The sequence below is a fragment of the Pan paniscus genome, chromosome 6 (assembly GCF_029289425.2).
Source record: "Pan paniscus chromosome 6, NHGRI_mPanPan1-v2.0_pri, whole genome shotgun sequence".
NCBI classification, from domain to species: domain Eukaryota; kingdom Metazoa; phylum Chordata; class Mammalia; order Primates; family Hominidae; genus Pan; species Pan paniscus.
This window is the reverse complement of record NC_073255.2, coordinates 165,576,080-165,597,056: the sequence shown is the minus strand read 5'-3', so window position 1 is coordinate 165,597,056 and position 20,977 is coordinate 165,576,080. Positions and strand designations below refer to the sequence as shown.

The window sequence follows — 20,977 nt, the reverse complement described above, 5'->3', positions numbered from 1 at the left end:
AACCAAAGCCACAGGCTTCCATTCGAAGTTAATGGTGGTGGCCCCAGAAAGACAATTCACATGCCCAGTTCCTTGCTTTTTAAAATAAGAGACAGCTTGGGATCTGGGTCGGCAGGCAGTGAGGACAAACCCCCTGCTGAAAGGCTGCTTCAAAGCTCTGTCCAACAAGGCCTCTTTCTCTGTCTGGCGGCTCCCTCGGGACACATAACCTGGTTAGCTGGGGGGTGATTGGGGTCCCGAAGGGATGCATCCTGAACTTCTGTCAAAGCCTGAGCCCTGGGAAGGGCTGGAGCTCTGAGCTGCAGGAAGAGGGGCTAAGATGAACTGAGGGAAGGGCTGTGTCCTGGCTCAGAGGCCTGGGGGTCAGAGGGAGGAAGGAAGGGAATTAAGGGAGGAGGGGAAGGGAAAGAAAGAAGCCTTTTGGGAAAACTCACCCTCCATAGCTTGCATCCCCCGTCGTTCCAGGGACCCCCAGCGTTGGCCCTTCTTCCTCTCACAGCCCTCGGAAGCCTCATAGGAGCCTAGAGTGGTCACTGTGGGTCCTGAGAGCAGGGAGAAAGGAGGGGCTGGGGGGTGGGGGGCTGGCTGCGGGCTGGGGTGCAGAGGAAAGAAGGGGACATGCCTTCCAGCTCCTCGGGGCTCTGGGATCTGTAATCCCAGTGGAGGTGCCTGACTCACTCTGCCGGCTCTGCGACTCCTCTCTCTCGGCCACCTCTCACGCTCGGCCTGCGGAGACCCCAGCCCTGCCTCCCAGCCTCCTCAGAACCCGCTGTTCCAGGACCCTCTTGCTTGCACAGAAAGAAAGAGGGGGTGTGCGTATTTAGTCCGGGGGGACAGGGAGGAGAGGGCCAAGACTGAAAGAGGGCGGGAGCCAGTGAAGAAGAGGCTGAAAGGGTGAGGTGGCCTACAGATGGAGGGAGGGAGGAGTGGGGGGCGCGCGGGAAGGGGTAGGGCTGCGACCGCTCCCCTCCCCTCTCCTCCCATTCTCTCGCTGGACCTTGCCCACCCCACCCTCGCCCCGCGCTCAGGAGTCTCCGGGGCTGCAGGAGGTGTAGGGTCTGGAGTCCCGAAGGCTGGAAGCACCGTCGGACTGAAGTGGAGAGACGCGCTGGGGAGGGACCACCAGGCAGGATGCGGCCGGTGCGCGGAAGCCTCAGCCCCAGGCCGGAAAGATGGAGACTGGGCCCCGGTGGAGGCCAGGATGGAGGGAGGAAGACTTTGGGCGGAGAAAGGGGAGCCGCGGAGGCCGGGAGCACCTGGGGGTCTGGAGGGAGGAGGGATGGAGGAGAGAAAGGAGGGGCCGTAGACAGGTGAGGGAGGGGTGGCTCTGACCTGGGCCCGGGCAGCTCCAGCCCGCGGCTCCCGCGCCGGCTCCGGCGCCCGCCTCCATGACCGCTCCCGCCGCCGCCTTCCGCCTCCCCGAGCAGAAGCCGCAGCCGCGAGCCCGGGGACCCGAGCCGGGTGCGCAGGGAGGGAGGGAGGGCGGGCGAGGGGGCGGGGCCTGGCCAGGCCTCCTGACACCGCCCCCCGCCGCTCGCCGCCGCCCGGAAGCCCTCCCAGCACTCGGGAGCTCCGAGCCGGTGCAGGGGGCGGCGTGGGAGGGTAAGCGCGACCCCGGATACGCCCCAAGGCTCTCCCCTAGGGAGCGCGGGGAGCCGCGGGGCCCGGACAGTGTCAGGAGCTCCTAGGCTTATGGCTGCCCCAAGAGGGAGGAGCGAGATCCCCTGGTTCTGGCGGCGGGTCCCCCCGGGGTCTGCTGTGCCCAGGGACCCTTCTGCACCAGGTGTCAGGGCCCGGTCATGCTCAGCAATGGGGACGGCAAAGGACGAGGTGGGACTGTTTCCTCCAAAAGCGCAGACACGCGCGCCCCTCCTTCCTTCCCTCCCCCGCCCAGCTGGCGCCCCCACCTAGCAGTCCGCGCTGACTCCGGCCCCAGGCCCTGCCCACCCCTGCCCGGTGGCCCCTCGGCAGCCTGGGGGCCAGAGGAGGGAAGTCGAGGCCTGGATGGGCGAACGGCAGGGCCCTGACCTCTCCGCTTTCCGCGACCCCCCACCGAGCCAGGGCCAGGGACCCTCTTAGGAGGAGCCCTCCGGTGGCCCCATCAAGCCTCAGGGCCGGAAGACCCCCTCTCCTCCGCCCTGCCTTCCCTTCCGGTCCCACACCCGGTGGGCTGCGAGCCACGCCCCCGCAGTAGCCCGCTCAGAGTGGGCACGACTGATGTTCACTCTCGTGGAAGGGAGATTCGGAAGCCCAGGGGGCTTATTTCACGTCTTCAACCATTCGTTTATTCAGGCTATGACTACTGGGTGCCAGCTCTTGAAGAGGCAGTTCTCACATCTCGGCAGGTCTCGGCAAGGATAGAAGTGGGCACAGTTGGGAACAGGGGCTCCCCAGCACATCCAGGAAATGGCTGGAAGACTCCTAAGCCAGGGACACACGCGGATCCCCTCTCTGGCACATCCACTCACAGGTCGAGGGCTAGTATTGTCTGCGTTCCCCCCGCTGCAGGAAAGGGATCCGGATCCAGACCGCAAGAGAGGGTTCTTGAATCTCACGCAAGAAAGAATTCAGGGAAGTCCATAGGATAAACTAAAAGCAAGTTTATTAGGAAAGTAAAGGAATAAAGAATGGCTACTCCATAGACAGAGCAGCCCCAAGGGCTGCTTTTTTTGGTTATTTCTTGATGATATGCTAAACAAGGGGTGGATTATTCATGACACCCCCTTTTAGACAATGTAGGGTAACTTTCTGATGTTGCCATGGCATTTGTAAACTGTCATGGCACTGGTGGGAGTGTAACAGTGTGAGGATTACCAGAGGTCACTCTCACTGCCATCTTGGTTTTAGTGGGTTTTGGCCGGCTTCTTTACTGCAAGGTGTTTTATCAGCAAGGTCTTTATGACCTGTGTCTTGTGCCAACCTCCTATCTCATCCTGTGACTTAGAATTCCTTAAACGTCTGGGAATGCAGCCCAGTAGGTCTCAGCCTCATTTTACCCAGCTTCTATTCAAGATGGAGTTGCTCTGGCTCAAATGTCTCTGACATCCCACAGGCTCCCACGTCCACAAGCCATCCCTGTTCCACGGGAAGGAAGCTCTTCTTTGCCTGGACTTCCCCTCCTTTTCAGCTAGGGGTCACCTCCAGGTGGCCTTCTCTGACTGGCACCCCATCCCTGCCCCACTAGGCGCTTTTGTGGTGCTCGCCCCTATTTGTCTGTAACAGCACCAGGCCCTCCGGGTTGTCCGGGCTCTGCCCAGTTTCTTGAAGGTTAGGGGGATCTTAGTTATCTTTGTATTTCCAGCATCTGAAAGAGTTTCTGACACAGGATAAATGAGTTAAAGGTCAATCTCCCAGCTACCCAGTTAATGCCCTGTCTTATCATTTAACATGATTTCATATTTGTGGTGTTAAATGTTGCCTATTAATGATGATGTTGCCCATAAGTCTCTCTCCCTCCCCCCACTCCTTGCTCCTTTTTTCTTCCTCTGCCTCTCTCATTATCTCAGCAGAGAGATGATGAGCAGAGATCAAGAATGTTTTCTTTGCTCCCAGATGACAAGATTCTACTCCAGATCCTGTGGCCAAGGTGACACAGTTGTGGGGAAAGTTGAACAAGCCCACCCAGACCCCTTCTACAGAGGGTTTACTGCAGACGCCAAGCCTGTCCAGATTTGGGGAGCAGAGCATTTGTCAGGGTGGTAGAAAGGGGCTGCACTGGGGGCTTGAGGGATGCAGTGCTCTGGGAACTGGCAAAGACTAGTTCTGGAAGCTTACTGGCTGTTCTTTCTGCCCAGCGCAGCTCCTCCTGGTTCTACCTCCGCCAGCAGGGCCACGTTAGCAGTTGGCCTTGACTGCTGACCTCTTGGTGAATGTAGGGAGGCACAGCAGGGAAATTGTCGATGGTGACATCCACGGTTCAAGCTCTCCTCAGGGAGCTCTGATCCTGAGTATTAGGACTAATCTCTCCCTGGCTCCTGGCATGCAGGTCACCTTTCACCCTTGATTTGGGAGAACATTTAAGAGAGACCTGAACCAGTCTATTTTCAGGAGCCAAACTTGGTCAAACCCTGGCCAGACCAGTACTGGGTTGAGGGCGGAGGGAGGCAGTTAAAAGGCGGGAGAAAAGAGCTTAAGAGATATGAGGGAGGTGGGCTGTGGTCCAGAAATGCATCTCTGAGGGGCCAGGAGTGGTGGGCATGTCAGCCAGGTGATCAACCTAGGGGGATGATCTGAATTAATCCCTGTAATCCCTGGACTCAGGGCTCAGCCTCCCTCCTAATCCCATCCCAGGAGATCATCCTCTTTGAGGACTGATGTAGCCATTTATCCCCCTTTACCCTTATTTCCAAATGCCTAGATCCTTTCATTAAAAAGAAAAAAAATATGAGTATTTGAAACATGCAGAAAAGTATGGTACAGAGAATAACGTAACAAATAACCAAGCACACAGAACTGAAATCCTACAACCAGTCAGATCTTGCCACATTTGATTCAAGGTAGCCCTCTATGGTTTTCCAGTTTTACCTGTATGTATGTTTTACCTTTTACAAATGTGTCTACCAACAATACATAATTGCGACTTGTGTGTTTTAGAAATTTATGTAAATAGTGTTATATTGTACACATTTTTCTGCAAACTCTTTTTTTGTTTTTTGGTTTTTTTTGCATTTATCCATGTTGTTTCATATAGCTCCAGTTTATGAATTTTAACTACTGAATACTCTTTCATTGCTTGAATTCACTGCAATTTATCCATTTTTCGGCTAATTGACATTTTGACTGTTTCCAGTTTTCCATATTAAAAACAGTGCTGCACTTGACAATTTCATGCATTCTCCTAGGATGGATGCCTAGAAGTGGAATTTCCGGGTCATAGAGTAGGTGCATCTTAAACTTCACTAGCCGTTGCCAAATTGCTCTATTGTGTAGTTAGGCCAATTTAAACACCACTAACAGTGGCTTCAATTTATCCTCTGGCCCCCACTGATTTGGAAGTTACACATTCTATTTCTACTCTTTCAGTGATTACCTCTTTATATATTTCTAAACATTCTTACTTAGGTCTACAGTGAATCAATATCACTATACTTTTTCTGAATAATAGATCTTAGAACATGTTAACTCTGTTCTTCTTTCTCCACCATCTCCCATATTTCTATCTAGTATTTTAGTTTCCCCTTCTTTCTAACCCCAGGAAGTGTCATCCTCACCATTATCACCACCACCACCACCATCTTTATCATCATCATCTGTCTCAAGGCTTGTTTAGATCTACTAACATATTTATAAATTTCTCTGCTCACCATTCCTTCTTATTTCAGTTTCCTTCTTATAAAATCTACCCTTTTGTGGCATTTCAGTGTAAGTCTTTGAGGGGTTAGCATTCTCAGTTAATGTCTTAAAATGTCTTTATTTCATGCCCTTTTAATGAAAATTTAGTAGGCATCAAATTCTGGATGACAGTTATTTTCTCTTCGCCTTTTGAAGATATTTTTTCCCTGTAATCTTTCGCTGCTAATAAGTGACAAAGATTTTTTCCATAATTTTAAAAAATAAGTATTTTCTTTTCTTTTTTCTTTTCTTTTCTTTTTTGAGAAGGAGTCTCACTCTGTTGCCCAGATTGGAGTGCAGTGGCGTGATCTCAGCTCACTGCAACCTCTGCCTCTCGGGTTCAAGCGATTCTTCAGTCTCAGCCTCCCAAGTAGCTGGGATTACAGGTGGGCACCACCACACCCAGCTAATTTTTGTATTTTTAATAGAGACGGGGTTTCACCGTGTTGGCCAGGCTGGTCTTGAACTCCTGACCTAAGGTGATCCACCCACCTCAGCCTCCCAAAGTGCTGGGATTACAGGCATGAGCCACCACGCCTGGTCAAAAAAATGTCTTTTCTATAATCTTTTTTTTCCATTCTTTTTTTTCCCTTATAATTAATCTCCTGTTGCTAGAAGTGAGCTGCAAATATAATTGTTATCTTTGTAGGCAGACAGGCATTTTTATTTCTGGTTATTTTAAGGTTTTTCTCAGGTGTGGTGGCTCATGTCTATAATCCTAGTGCCTTGGGAAGATGGCCTGAGCCCAGGAGTTTGAGATCAGCCTGGGTGACATGGCAAGACTCTGTCTCTATAAAAATTAAAAAATAACTCCAGCCTGGGTGACAAAGCAAGACTCCATCTCAAAATAAATAAACAAATAATTAGGTGGACATGACAGCACACACCTGTGGTTCTACCTGCTTAGGAGGCTGAGGTGGAAGGATTGCTTGGGCCTAGGAGTTTGAGGCTTCAGTGAGCTATGATCACACCACTGCACTCCAGCCTGGGCAATAGAGTGAGACCCTGTCTCAAAAAAAAAAGACTTTTCTCTTTCTTCAGTATCCTGCAGTTTCTCCACAGTGTGTTTCAGAGCTCAGGACTCTTCAACCTGAGAACTGTGTCTTTCTTCCATTAAAATTTTCAACCATTATCTATTGGAATATTATATTTTCCCCATTCTCTCAGTCACATTCAGGAACTCCTATTAGATATATATTAGTCTGTTTCATTCTTTCCCTCATGTTTTTTTAGCTATTCTTTCATATTTTCTATCTTATCACTTTCCTACTTTTTCATATTTTGAATTATTTCATCAGCTCTTTTCCAGTTCACTTATTCTCTCTTTGCCTGAGTCTAATAATCTACTGTTTAATGCATCACTGAGTTTTTAATGTCTTCTTTGTTATTAAGTATAATTTTCCAGTGCTAAGAGTCGTTAATTTCAATGTTTATGTCTTTCATTTCTTCATGTTGTGTTTGATTTTTTTCCCTATGGTTTATTTCCTTGTCTTTAATACTTCTACATATATTTATTATATAATGTTTTTCATGTTGTTCTATCATGTGTAATTCTTGGAGAGCTCTCTTGTTTGCTGTGTCCACCAACACTTCCTTATGATGAATTGCTTCCTTGTCTAGTTTTGTTTCTTCTCAGCTGAACCTGTGGCTAGAATCACCCGAAAAGCAGGAACTCCACAAGGGAGTGCCCCAAACTGTTCTGAAATGGGGCTGGTTGAGATTCCAAAGACACCAAGCAATGAACATCAGGGGATTGGTCCAAAGCATTTATTAGGGGAATGTACATAGAAAGTGAGCTGCCGTGGATCCTCGGGGTAGAGAGCGAGACAAGGGATGTTCTACCTAGGTGTGTCCACAATGAGGGAGTTTAAATGAGGTTTATGAAGTTTAAATGAGGGTTTCAGGAATTTGGCTGGGGACAGGGCTAGCTTCTATATGTTTAGCAACATGGTTGGTCTTTCAGTGTTTTCAGCAACAACCTAAACACCTTTATCAGTGCCTGTGAACGTTCAAGGCCCTAGCTTGGGTTCAAGCCTATAGGGGAAAACATTTCAGCTGGCTGGGTCACAGAGCACTTAAAGCAGTCTGTATCTCTCAGTCTGGACAGAGGGAAAAGCAGGGAAAGTTTATAATATTTTATATTATACAGGTTCATAATTTTTATTGTGAGCTCTTCTTCAGCACATCTTGGGTTTTTGTCATTTCGATGGGTTGGTTGGTTGGTTTGTTTTGGTGGGAGTCCTATATGCCCTGGTTATATGAAAACAGTCTTATAGAACTCTTTTTTGCTTCTGTGTGGCTGTGTGGTATTCCTAAGGATTTCAAGGGTCATAAACCAGGTTTATATTTAATTTCTCGCTTGGATTCAGCACCATGAAGACATAAATCCAGATACAGTACAAGCACTTGGTCAGACTTAGAACATCAATTTCTCAGGGTTGACTTGTATTTCCACCCCTTTTCTTGCTTCCTTGCCGGTTTTTAGTCCTCTTTTCTTTTCTTTTTCTTTCTTTTCAGAGACAGGGTCTGGCTCTGTTGCCCAGGCTGGAGTGCAGTGATGTGATCATGGCTTATTGTAGCCTCAACCTCCCAGGCTCAAGCAATCCTCCCACCTCAGCCTCCTAAGTAGCTGGGACTGCAGGTGCACACCACCACACCTGGCTAATTTTTTAAATTTATTTTTTGTAGAGAAGGGGTTTTGCTATGTTGCCCAGGCTGGCATCAAACTCGTAGGCTCAAGTGAGCACCCCACCTCAGCCTCCCAAAATGTTGGGATTGCAGGTGTAAGCCACTGTGCTCAGCCTTTAATCTTCTTTTCATGAACAAGATGGAGCTTTTATATTCTGAGCTTTATGCAGGGGGTTCGGCTTTAGCTCCTTGCCTCTGGTAGGTGAGGCCACATATCCTACAATTGGAAGCATTGAGACACTCCAGATCTTGGGTGTCTATCTTATCTGTGTGTGACATCCACAATAGGCCGTTGTGATATCCTTCCCCCTGCCCCCCCGCCTTTTTGTTTTGTTTTGTTTTCATTATTTATTTATTTGTTTGTTTGTTTGAGATGGAGTCCCGCTCTGTTGCCCAGGCTGGAGTGCAATGGTGCCATCTTGGCTCACTGCAACCTCCGCCTCCAGGTTCAAGCGATTCTCCTGCCTCAGCCTCCCAAGTAGCTGGGATTACAGGTACTCACCACCATGCCCAGCTAATTTTTATATTTTTAGTAGAGATGGGGTTTCACCTTGTTGGTCAGGCTGGTCTCGAGCTCCTGACCTCAGGTGATCCACCCGCCTCGACCTCCCAAAGTGCTGGGATTACAGGTGTGAGCCACCGCGCCCGGCTTTTTTTTTTTTTTTTTTTTGGTTTTTACATTCCTTCTTTAATCCTGATAGCTGATAATTTCCTTTATTAAAAAAAAAAAGTTGGGATTGTCCAATTTTAATTTTTGAATTCTATTTTATCCAACATCCCTGTGTGTGTTTGGGGGCAGTGGATGAGGGGGTAGCTACCTTAGTCCAGTCTTTCATGTTGCCAGAAGTTCCCCTTTAGATTCTCTTTATCTGTAATACGATTCCTAACAATCCCTATATCTCTAGGGTGCATTACAGTTTCTGATTTCATCCTCCCAACAACTCTGAGAAATAAGTTTTGAGACTCAGAACTGTAACTGTCGTCCTAGCTTTTGGACTTTGAATCCAGTGCATTTCATAGCTTAGGTTTTATGTTGAGAGCTTGCCTGATCCTGACCTCCAGCTCTGGCCAAGCCCGCTCCTTGTCCTGATCTCTCTGACAGGCTGTCTTTCTGCCAAATAAAATGCAGGCCAGCCAGATGCTCTGCCAGTCCGCTCTTGGTCAGTTTGGCCCCAGTGGAAATAATGGGGTACATATAGGCCATGGCTAATGGGGGGACTGACTGCCAGTTTGTCCTCAGGGTCCTTTAGCCACACACCATGAGGCTACCTTTTTGCTTCCATCCTAGAAGGGGCAGGCGGTGTATGTGTACGTGGCAGCAGAGAAGGGACAGAAAAAGCAGGGCTCGTCCGGGATTTGAACCCGGGACCTCTCGCACCCTAAGCGAGAATCATACCCCTAGACCAACGAGCCACTGGTAGTTACCTCTTGCCAGATGTGCTCTCCCTGCCACATCAGCAGCAGCCACAGCAGCAGTCTGTAGTTCTTAGAACGGGCCTCTCTCCTCCCCCTTCCAGGCTGGCTTCCAGCCCAGGCCACTGTGCTCCAGCAGGCATTGCTCCTGAGTTCTCTCCTGCTCCTCCGTAGCTCATTGCGGAGCCACACGGATGCTCCTCTGCCTAGGCCTCCAGGCAGGGTCTATTCTTCCCCGTGACCTGCCAGTTACCCCGCCAGGACTCCCAAGCAGAGTTCACGGAGGAGCTGCTGGGGAAGAGGCCAGGATCCAGCAACCACCACTTCCGTGGGGACCCCCAGGGCTGGTGAGCCCATCTGGGGTCTCTTGCACTCAATTGAGAACTACTCTTCTTTCTTACTTCATGATCAGACCACCAGAAAAGCATTCTCCAAACCCATTAGACTCCCAGGTGAGGACCCAGAAGAATGTCTCAGCTTACTCTTGACTAGGTGACGTTTGCTAAATTACGCAGTTTCTTCATCTGCTGGTTGGGGAAGGTAACACCTACCCTGTCTACCTTACAGGGTGAGGATCACATGAGACAGTGTATATGAAAGCACCTTGCGAACTGTAAAGTGCTGTCAAAGGAAACGGGTTACGATGGCAACATGAGGGAGGGGAGAAATACATAGTAGGAAAGCTGGTATTTAATGCTTACTGTGGGCCAGGCAGTGTGCTCCGTGCTTTACAGATCTTATTTAACCTTCCAGCAACCTTGTGAGAGCAGTATCACCTCACTGTAAAATAAACAATTTGCCTGAATTCAGCTTCTACTTCATGTTTATCTGAATGCTTCAACTTGCCTAAATTCAGCTTATTCACGTTTATCTGAATCCGAAGGCTGTTTTAAATGCAGTACACACTGCTACCCAGACTTTCTAAAAAACCAGAAATGGGGACTATATCTTGTCAATACCCACACGCCCTCCCCCACGGTAGCCTGCCCTGCTCATCCTACCCAGGGAAGCTGCCCAGGAAGAAGCTGCTGACAGCCTAAGGGTGGCCTAGATTGGGAGGTTCCCAAAAAGAGTGAGGGGGGTGATCACACCTCAGAAACTGGGGCCTTGTAGGAGACCCTGGTGGTCTTGGTTGGGCTCTCTGTCTTTTGTGCTTCCACCATCCCTGTACACATCCATCACACCCTGGATTCTTGCTCACTTCCAGAGCGGAGGTCTTTTGTGAGCTGAGAGCTCCACCAGGGCAGATACCTGTTTTATTGGTCTTTGGGTCTTCCCCAGTGTCTGACCCTTGGCAGTACTGCTGACAATACAGACGATTCCCAGGCATTTCTGTGTGCCCAGCCTTGTGTAAGCACTTTACCAGATTAATCCCACTTAATCCTCATAGCAGAACTGTTGTCATAGTCATCACTTAGCACATGTCTGTGGAATGAATGAATGAGTGAAAAAAGAAAATCCAAGAAGTGTGCACAAAAAAATCACTAGTGGCAACAGATATGCGGGTGAGTCCTCACCACTTGGCTTGAAGTAGAAATGGTAACCCTGGAGAAATCTTCCACACGCCATCCTTTTTTTTTTTTTTTTTTTGAGACAGAGTCTCACTCGGTCACCCAGGCTGGAGTGCAGTGGCATGATCTCAGCTCACTGAAACCTCCGCCTCCCGGATTCAAGCGATTCTCCCACCTCAGCCTCCCAAGTAGCTGGGATTACAGGCGTGAGCCACTGTGCCCAGCCCACACTCCATCCTTTCAAGCAGGATTCCTACTGAACCAATCCCTCCCTTGGATAGGTGGGAAGAATGGCCCTCACTTTAGAGAATACATTGGCCAGCATTCTTTTGTACTCAGGGGCTAAAGTTGTATGATTTCCATCGAAGTGTCTGAACCAGACAACTGGCTCTGCTAACTAATCATGGCCAGAGAGGAAAGCAACAGCTCATCTATTCTCAAACCAAAGAGACTTTTTTGGGTCGCCGTTCCCCAGCTTTAAACTGACTTATAAATAAAAGCGCATGCAACATGTCCTTCCATTACCTCAGCACACATTCCCTAAATTGTTCCTCTTGGTGAGCGTGCCAGAGAGTGATGCTGCTCAAAGCTAGGGCTCCTAGGGGAACTTTGCTGAAGATGTTTCAGAGCTGAGACCAGGGTTGGGTCCTAGCCAGTGCTTCTCTCAGAGGTGCTGTTGGAATTTGGGGCAGGATCATTCTTCTTTGTGTGGCCGATCTGGAGCTGCATCCTGTCCACTGAATACCAGTAATTCCTTCTCCACTATTGTGATGGCCATGAAACACCCCGCATGCTTCCAAAAGCCTCCTAGATGGTGGAGTCGGTGGAGAGGAGCATGGCCCTGGTGGAAATCCACTGGTACATACCTTAAATTTGCTTCCAGGCTAAAATCACTGTGTCCTTCATCTATGCAGTAGGACTTCAGGCCGTCAGTTGCTCCTTTGTCTCTTAGGGAGAATCATGGCCCTCCCTCCAGGAGCTTCCTCACTCTCTTCCTAAGTGTGGGGATGGCTTTTAGGCAGATCCTGAATCCTCATTTTCACAAGAGCATGTCAGTTCTTCCCTTATCACTTGTCTGGAGAGCCTTATGGGTTAGTATTTAACAGACAACATTGTCACACACATCATCTCAAGCTCACTGTCACCTATATATATAAAAAACAGCAAGAAGCTACCACTGGTTGCCTCTGAGAAGGTAACTGAGTAGTTGGGAGGCTGGGTGGAAAGGAAACTTCTTTTTCTCTGAATATTCTTCTTCCTTTTTTTTTTTTTTTTTTGAGATAGAGTCTCACTCTGTCCGCCAGGCTGGAGTGCAGTGGTGAGATCTCGGCTCACTGCAACCTCCGTCTCCTGGGCTCAAGCAATTCTCCTGCCTCAGCCTTTCAGTAGCTTGGATTACAGGCATGTGTCACCATGCCCAGCTAATTTTTGTATTTTTAGTAGAGACGGGGTTTCACTATGTTGGCCAGGCTGGTCTTGAAATCCTGACCTCAGGTAATCCACCTGCCTCGGCCTCCCAAAGTGCTGGGATTACAGGTGTGAGCCACTGCGCCTGGCCATATATATATATATATATATATATATATATATATATATATATATACACACACACACACACACACACACACGGAAAAACAAATTTTCACTTGATTGTATTATATTGGGTTCTGAGCATTTGTAAGTCTAAATCTAAATCAATGGTTGGATCTCAGCTGGAGGGGAGGGGAGTGGGGAAGGGTTTTGTCTCTCAGGAGGCATTTGACAATGTCAGGAGACATTTTTGGTTATCATGACTAGGCTGGTAGTGTTGATTTTGGCATCTAGAGGAGAGGGACACTGTTCAACATCCTACAATGCACAGGACAGCCCCCAGACAAAGAATTATCTGCGATGTCAATAGTGCCGACGTTGAGAAATCCTGGTCTAAGTGTATTTCGTGTGATCTTCTGTAAAGCCTTCGTGTATTAACATGTTCTAAATTAATAAGGTGATTTTCAGCCTGGGAAGAGCACTGTATAACTAAATGCACTTAAGATGCCTCTAGTTTTTATTTTTTATTTTATTTTGTTTTTTTGTTTTGAGACACAGTTCCGCTCTGTTGCCCAGGCTGGAGGGCAGCGGCACAATCTCAGCTCACTGCAACCTCTGCCTCCTGGGTTCAAGCGATTCTCCTACCTCAGCCTCCCAAATAGCTGGGACTATACAAGAGTGCGCCACCATGCCCAGCAAATTTTTGTATTTTTTGGTAGAGACAGGGTTTCACCATGTTGGCCAGGTTGGTGAACACCTGACCTCAAGTGATCTGCCCACCTTGGCCTCCAAAAGTGCTGGGATTACAGGTGTGAGCCACCGTGCCCAGTCTGCCTCCAGTTTTTGTATTTTCTCTTCCTCCTTTACCCCATGCCCCTTCCTCAGAAGCTTGCCTCCTCCTACTCCGTGGCCTCCATGACTTTGGAGAATTTTTGTCCATGGCTTGAGCACCGGTAAGACTTTGCGCTTGGGTGAGGCTCTTTTTGGTCTGAGCCCCTCGGGGATTGGGTTGCCTCCAGCTTGGGCCCATTGTCTCCCTCTGCTGTTGGGGGAACAGGGTGGGAGGGCACTGTCTGGGAAGGCGTGAGGACAGTATTAGGAGGGGCCAAAGATGTGGCCACCTAGCCTTGTACACTGGATGTAAAAGGGCCCGGGGTGTCTTGCACCCTGGCCATTTAGCCTCCCATCAGAAATGTTTGCAGAGGTGGGCACCTCAGCAGAGCCCAGCGGACAGTGGAGGCTGGCTTGTTCCACGCAGGCCAGGCTCACACACAGTCCATGTGCCCTGCTCAGGGATAGGCACCTTAAGGTGACCTCTGGCCCTGGTCCTGAAGTCCTGCCCAGGGCAACGGATGAGCAGCTCTGCTCATCTGTACAAGGCTAGGTGGCCACATCTTTGGCCCCTCCTAATACTGTCCTCACACCTTCCCAGACAGTGCCCTCCCACCCTGTTCCCCCCATGACTCAGGCAATCTGGCTGGACCCTTAGCTGGCTCTCCCCAGTAACCTCCACCAGGACTCCCACCTGCGGCCGAGTGTTTGTGTGGGATGTGCATGTGTGCGCATGCACATGGGAGTGGCGGTCTTTCGGAAATAATTAAGTCAGCTGGGCACAGTGGCTCATGCCTGTAATCCCAGCACTTCGGGAGGCCGAGGTGGTCAGATCACCTGAGGTCAGGAGTTTGAGAACAGCCTGGCCAAAATGGTGAAACGCTGTCTCTACTAAAAATGCAAAAATTAGCTGGGCATGGTGGCACAGACCTGTAATCCCAGCTACATGGGAGACTGAGGCAAGAGAATCACTTGAACCCAGGAGGTGGAGGTTGCAGTGACCTGAGATTGGCTCAGATCCTACTGAGGAGATGCTGGAGACAGGAGAGAACTATTTTGTTTTGCTTCAGGTTTCATTGATTTTTCTCCATTCTTTATTCATTTTTAATTTCAATGTTTTCTGCTCTGCTTTTTAGTATCTGCCCCTATTTATTTTAGATTTGATTCACTCTTTCAGCTTCTCAAGGTGAAAGTTTAAATTTTAAACACTTATTGTCTAGTATAAATACTTAAAGCTATAAATTTTTCTCTAAGTACTGCTTTAGCTGACTCCTTCAATTTCTAATACTTTTTTGTTGTTATTCAGCTCAAATTCTTTCAGTTTTTCCTTATGATTTCTCTTTTGACTCACAGGATATTTAGATGTATATTGCTTATTCATAAGTGTTTGGGGGATTTTCCAGATATCTTTTTGTTATTGATCTATCTGTAAGTTCAGTGATCTTTCTTCTGCTGTCCAATCTGCTGTTCAGCCATCTAGTGAATTCTTCATTGGACATGTTGTAGTTTTCAGTTCTGGAATTTCCATTTGGCTATTTTATTTTTCCCATTCTTCTGTTGAGATCCATTAACTCACGATGATCATTTTTTTCCTTCCAGTTATTGAATATATTTATATCGCTGTTTGAAGTTTTTCCTGCTGGTGCCAACTTCTTGGGTCATCTCAGGTTCTGTTTCTATTGCTTGCTTTTTCTTTTGGCTATGACTCATACTTTCCTGTGGGTTTTTTTTTCTTTCACATGCCTTTTAATTTTTCATTGTATATTAGACATTGTAGATAGTGAACTTTAGAAACTGGGTTATCTTCCATTGAGGAGTGTTGATTTTTGTTCTAATAAGCAGTTAACTTACTAGTTGATCACCTTGAACCTGCTGAGGCTTGGTTTTATCTTTTGCTAGTATGAGTCAGCTTTGGCTTTGACCTTACTCTCAGAACAAATATTTAGTCCTGGGATATAGATTTTAGCTCTATGGTGTGGCCTTTTGGGAGTTTTAAGTGGAAAGCCCTAAGTTTTACCCAGACCCTCTGACTTGGGATTCAAATTCAAACTCTTTCTCTGCTACAGTGGGTAACGGTCAAAATCTGCTTAGCTCTTTCAGACCTCCAGTGGTTGTCTTTTACTGGGCTCTTGGAAATTCCTCCATCCACAGTTCAGCAGTCAGCCTATGATTTGAGGGGAGTTTATACGCAGATTTAAAGACTTTGCCTTCTGTGGCTTCTTTCATTCCAGGAAATCCACCTTCAGCTGTTCTGGAGTCCCAAACTGTCCTCTGTCTCCTGTCCTCTGTCCTCTGACTCTTCAAGCCAAAAAAGGCTGGGGCTTTCTGCTCAAGTTCTAGCTATCCTGTGCCATTTATACTCAGGAGTACACTCAGGGAAAAAAAACAACAACAATGTAGATGGTTCTTTTCATTGAAGAGTTGAGTTCCTTTCAGTTTCTGCCTGCTTTGGATACTTTAGGTGTTTTCAAAAAGTTGTTTTTCATATTGTGTCCAGTTTACAATTTTTTTGCCTAAGGGGGCATTCATTTAATAAACTATTCTGCCATTACTGGACCATCCTTTCACTTTTAAACTTACTTATACCTAAAGTGTGTCACTTTTAACTCATCTATATATATAGTCTCGCTCTGTCCCACAGGCTGTAGTGCAGTGGCGTGATCTCGGCTCACTGCAGGCTCCGCCTCCCAGGTTCACGCCATTCTCCTGCCTCAGCCTCCCAAGTAGCTGCGACTACAGGCGCCCACCGCCACACCCAGCTAATTTTTTGTATTTTTAGTAGAGACGGGGTTTCACCGTTAGCCAGGATGGTCTCGATCTCCTGACCTTGTGATCCGCCCATCTCAGCCTCCCAAAGTGCTGGGATTACAGGCTTGATCCACCGCGCCCGGCCAACTCATCTATATATTTATGATCTGCTGAGGTGGAAAAGATTCATTCATAAAGCCTAAAGTGTAGTACTGAGTACAAGTGCAGGTGGAACTTAAAGCAGAGTTGGTGTCACTGGGGTGGGCTGCACAGAAGAGGTGTTTGTGAGGTAGGCTGTGAGGGCTAGGTAAGACTTCAATGAACAGACAGGAGGAAGACGGTGGTGACTTGTTGAGCTAAGGGTAGGGGTAGGCATGAACATGGCGTAAGGACAGTGAACAGACCCGCCTCCCTGGCTGGAGGTCTGAGTAGGAAAGGCACACTCTTTGAGTAGATTCAACACAAAGAAATGGAGGCAGCCTGGCTCAGGGATGCCCTAGACCTCTAGGCATTGTCAAGTTGCCTAAGTCCTGTTCCATCAAGGCTGTTTACTGATGTGCTTCCAGGGCACTCCCCACTCCCAGCCCTTTCCTGCAGCCCAGGGCTGGTTCCTAGCCTCTCAGCAGACTTAAGATGGGCACCTTCCACAAAGGGGCAGATGAGTTGAGGAAAACTTAACTGATACAGTTGTGCCAGAAGCCAAAATAAGAGGCGTGCCCTTTCTATAGCCCCATTAAAAGAACAACAAAAAAGTGGAAGCATCTTCACTGAATATGGGTCAGCACCTCCCAGACCTCAGGGAGTCCACTTCTGTTCATCCCAGCACCCAGCATTGCATATCCAGATTATTTGAGCCCAATCTCTTATCCTCTGAAGAACACAATCGGCTTTGGGGCCACAAAAGGTTTAGGTAGTGGTTTAGGGATTTCTAATCCCAAACTTTGTCCTTGGGAGGTTTAGGCTTAGTATTGATCATTCACAGAGCCCAAGTGTTTTTAGAGGAGGGGTTTTGTGGGGTGGGAGGATCACCTATAAGAGGACTCAGAGGGGGGTGTGGGGCATCCATGAGAAAAATGTCAGAGGAAGAGTTTTATCTGTTCAAAAATATCTCTTCAGTGGGGCCGTGGGATGGGCCTCAGTACCACATTGCCCCTGTCTGGGCCTTCTACCTCCAGGCAGCTTTCATGGGCACTGTCTTCCTTATAGGGTTCCCACTCAATGCCATGGTGCTGGTGGCCACACTGCGCTACAAAAAGTTGCGGCAGCCCCTCAACTACATTCTGGTCAACGTGTCATTCGGAGGCTTCCTCCTCTGCATCTTCTCTGTCTTCCCTGTCTTCGTCGCCAGCTGTAACGGATACTTCGTCTTCGGTCGCCATGTTTGTGCTTTGGAGGGCTTCCTGGGCACTGTAGCAGGTACTGCAGGGGAAAAAGGGGTTAGGGGAAGGCAAAGGTTGCTACTCCACTGGAGGGGGTTCCTAAAGAGGAGTCTGGGGGAAATGAGTCTGGTGCTTTTTAAAATACTGGGGTACAAAGCAACCCAGACTAGAAGTTTGGCTAAAATAGGATGTTTGAGTCTTCACTCCAAATGTCAGTCCAGCCCTGTCTCTCTGTGCTTGCTCCACCCGATCTGTTTGCCACTCTGCCAGCCAGGCTGGGTGGGGCTCTGTCTAGCCCATTATCCTCACATTTCACCACAGGTCTGGTTACAGGCTGGTCACTGGCCTTCCTGGCCTTTGAGCGCTACATTGTCATCTGTAAGCCCTTCGGCAACTTCCGCTTCAGCTCCAAGCATGCACTGACGGTGGTCCTGGCTACCTGGACCATTGGTATTGGCGTCTCCATCCCACCCTTCTTTGGCTGGAGCCGGTGAGAGTGCAGGGCAGTGGTGCTGAGTTAACTAGGAGCTCAGGTTGATGTGGGTGGAAAGAGCTTGGGTATAACTATTTAGTCTTTGACCTCTACTTTTAAAGAGTTGCAATATGAGGCGAAAGGGCAGTGGGAGACAAGTGCTAACGTTTACTCTGCAGTTGGAATTGCTGTAGCTTCTCCCAGTCAGGACAGAAAACCCCCCTGCTTGAAGCCTTTGGGCATTCCGTGGGTTCTAAGTGGAGAACACAATCCAGGCATCTCAGCTCCCACTGCACTCTTGTGGAGAGTCCAGTGAGCAAGTGTTTGGTCCTTTGCAGGTTCATCCCTGAGGGCCTGCAGTGTTCCTGTGGCCCTGACTGGTACACCGTGGGCACCAAATACCGCAGCGAGTCCTATACGTGGTTCCTCTTCATCTTCTGCTTCATTGTGCCTCTCTCCCTCATCTGCTTCTCCTACACTCAGCTGCTGAGGGCCCTGAAAGCTGTGAGTGGCATTTGATAGTCAGGGAGGAAGGGGTTCGGGGCTCCACATGAGAAGGAAGAGTGCTCTGGAACATAAGATGCCTGGAAATGTCCATAGCCAGAGAGGGTATCTAAAAGCAGCAAAGGAAGTAGGAGGAGGGAGAATGATGGAGATCCAAAGGAACTAGGCCAGGAGATGGGACAGAAAAGAGGCAATCAGAGTGGATGCCCCCTCCCCCATCCCACAGAAAAGCATCCAGAGACTGGGCGCAGTGGCTCACGCCTATAATCCCAGCACTTTGGGAGGCCAAAGCAGACGGATCACCTGAGGTCAATAGTTCCAGACCAGCCTGGCCTACATGGCAAAATGCTAAAATGCGAAAATTAGCTGGGCACGGTGGTGTGTGCTTGTAACCCCAGCTACTCAGGAGGCTGAGACAAAAGAATCACTTGAACCCAGGAGGTGGAGGTTCAGTGAGCCGAGATTGCACCACTGCAACTCCAGCCTAGGCAACAGAGCGAGACTCGGTCTCAAAAAGAAAATTAAAAATTAAAAATTAAAAAAAAAAAAAAAAGCATCCAGAGGGCCAGGAAAAAGAGGGATGTGATGCTCTCTGTGCTCCACCGCAGGTTGCAGCTCAGCAGCAGGAGTCAGCTACAACCCAGAAGGCTGAACGGGAGGTGAGCCGCATGGTGGTTGTGATGGTAGGATCCTTCTGTGTCTGCTACGTGCCCTACGCGGCCTTCGCCATGTACATGGTCAACAACCGTAACCATGGGCTGGACTTACGGCTTGTCACCATTCCTTCATTCTTCTCCAAGAGTGCTTGCATCTACAATCCCATCATCTACTGCTTCATGAATAAGCAGGTAAAGCTCTTTATTCACATTCCTATGGTCCAGAAGACCCTGGTTCTTTTCTCACCATTGACTTTTAACTCAGAGCACCCTGGACTCTACTCAGGTTTCTAGTAGACGAGGGAAGCCACAAAACCCCCGAGTAGGTTGGGAAGCCTTTGGTAAGCACAGGGAGGAAGGCATGGTTATCAAGACGAGAAAATAGAACCCCGGAGGAAAGAACTTGAGTCAGGAAAATGAAGTTGCTCCAAAGAACAGGATGAATGAAAGCATTTTATTGAAAAACTCGTGCAGCAAACCACCATGGCACACGTTTACCTATGTAACAAACCTGCACATCCTGCACATGTATCCTGGAACTTAAATAAAATTAAAAAAATAAAAATAAAAACTCAGATTCCTCTCAATTTTCAGTCCTTGCATTTAATAATTTCTTAATCATTTCCCTTCCAACTTTTAGCCTGCACGAGCATGTGTGAAGCACAGAAATCATACCACATGCAAAAATCTCTAAAATATCTTATCATCTGAAGGTACTGGGGGATTTCCTATCCCATCTGAAATCCGAGCTAATAAACACCAAACCCTAAGTGGCAAAAACCCTACTTTCAGATGGTATTGTTTCCTCAATCCCAGAGGTAGACTCAAAACTAATTTGAAACCTCCCTGGATAGAAGAGATTAGCAGTCCTTTCCAGCTGGGAGCACCTGCTAGTAACGGAGGGGCCTCTGTTGACAGTGCTTTTATGAAGCAGGATGGTTTGTGAATTTACCAACAGTGAGGTCTCAGACTTGACCAGTTTAGGATTACCGTAGACCCAGGAGTAGTTCTAGACTGGAATCTAGATAGTTTTCAGGATGGGGAAGATAGATTCAAAACCACCTAAGGGCATTCTGGGTACAAAGCATTGTGCAAGGCTTTGGTGATACAGAGAATGAGGTCTTTTTTCCCATACTTTCTCATCTGCCAAGGTCATCTCCAATTGTACCTTTCTCTCCAGTTCCAAGCTTGCATCATGAAGATGGTGTGTGGGAAGGCCATGACAGATGAATCCGACACATGCAGCTCCCAGAAAACAGAAGTTTCTACTGTCTCGTCTACCCAAGTTGGCCCCAACTGAGGACCCAATATTGGCCTGTTTGCAACAGCTAGAATTAAATTTTACTTTTAAGTAAGTTTCTATTGTCTCCGTCAGAAACCAAACTACTAAAAACACAAAAAAGATGGTAAGAGGAGTGATGGCAGTTTGGGGAGTCAATTTTTCATTTTCTTACTATTGCCTTCTTGCCTACAAAGCTACTGTTTCCACTGGTCTATTTCAGACCACCCAAAGGCCATTTCAACAATCATCAGTTTCTACTCCTAAGTGGCACCATTCACAGCACTTGGAGAACTGATTTCTACATACAAGGCAACCAAAAAGGAATATGCTTTAAGTTTTCAGTGTATGGATACTTTCCTTTTTAGTAACTTTTTTTTTTTTTTCCTGCTGGGGATCCATTCTGAGATGATATATGCTGAATTAGAACAAACTTAAGAAAACACCTTAGAAATGGGAGAGACATAAAGAAAAAACAAAAACAAAAAAAACAAAAAAAACGTAGTGGCCCCAAATATGAGTTTGAAAGAACTTTTGGATAACTGCTACAGCTTTGGCAGGAACAGCCATGTCCACAAGCCCCTGAGCAAGCACAAATTATTCCAGGTGCTTCCTCCCCGTTGCATTTGGCTAAA

The 20,977-nt window shown here is 48.0% G+C and overlaps 2 protein-coding genes and 1 non-coding gene across 15 annotated transcripts in view; 1 reads left to right on the top strand and 2 right to left on the bottom strand.

Annotated features, from left to right (window-relative positions):
- CCDC136 (coiled-coil domain containing 136) overlaps positions 1–4,434 on the bottom strand; it is a 34,125-nt gene extending 29,691 nt beyond the window's left edge. For 5 of the 13 annotated variants that reach the window (XM_034964945.2, XM_034964947.2, XM_034964949.2 and 2 more), the window contains exons 1-2: positions 1,333–4,363; positions 435–542 (exon numbers count right to left, since the gene is read on the bottom strand). In XM_034964945.2, coding sequence (XP_034820836.2) covers positions 435–542; positions 1,333–1,390 — 166 coding nt within the window. In that variant the 5' untranslated portion in view covers positions 1,391–4,363. Of the gene's footprint in view, positions 1–434; positions 543–1,332 lie in introns of all 13 variants that reach the window. The other 8 variants (XM_055114839.2, XM_055114840.2, XM_034964940.3 and 5 more) reach the window with 8 other exon arrangements.
- A 4,926-nt stretch (positions 4,435–9,360) lies between these two features.
- Positions 9,361–9,432, bottom strand: TRNAP-AGG (transfer RNA proline (anticodon AGG)). The gene has a single exon. It is a non-coding gene; the product is annotated as a tRNA-Pro (tRNA).
- A 3,179-nt stretch (positions 9,433–12,611) lies between these two features.
- Positions 12,612–20,363, top strand: OPN1SW (opsin 1, short wave sensitive). Its single transcript, XM_003813511.5, has 6 exons — positions 12,612–13,199; positions 14,375–17,468; positions 17,753–17,921; positions 18,242–18,407; positions 19,016–19,255; positions 20,244–20,363. The coding sequence occupies exons 2-6, from the start codon at positions 17,117–17,119 to the stop codon at positions 20,361–20,363; spliced, it is 1,047 nt and encodes a 348-aa protein (XP_003813559.1). The 5' UTR covers positions 12,612–13,199; positions 14,375–17,116.
- The last annotated feature ends 614 nt before the right edge of the window (positions 20,364–20,977 follow it).

Coding starts and splice junctions, on each gene's coding strand:
- OPN1SW (XM_003813511.5), top strand. CDS start 17,117: ATGAGAAAAATGTCAGAGGAAGAGTTTTATCTGTTCAAAAATATCTCT. Junction 17,469..17,752: donor CTTCCTGGGCACTGTAGCAG/GTACTGCAGGGG, acceptor ATTTCACCACAG/GTCTGGTTACAGGCTGGTCA. Junction 18,408..19,015: donor TGCTGAGGGCCCTGAAAGCT/GTGAGTGGCATT, acceptor GCTCCACCGCAG/GTTGCAGCTCAGCAGCAGGA.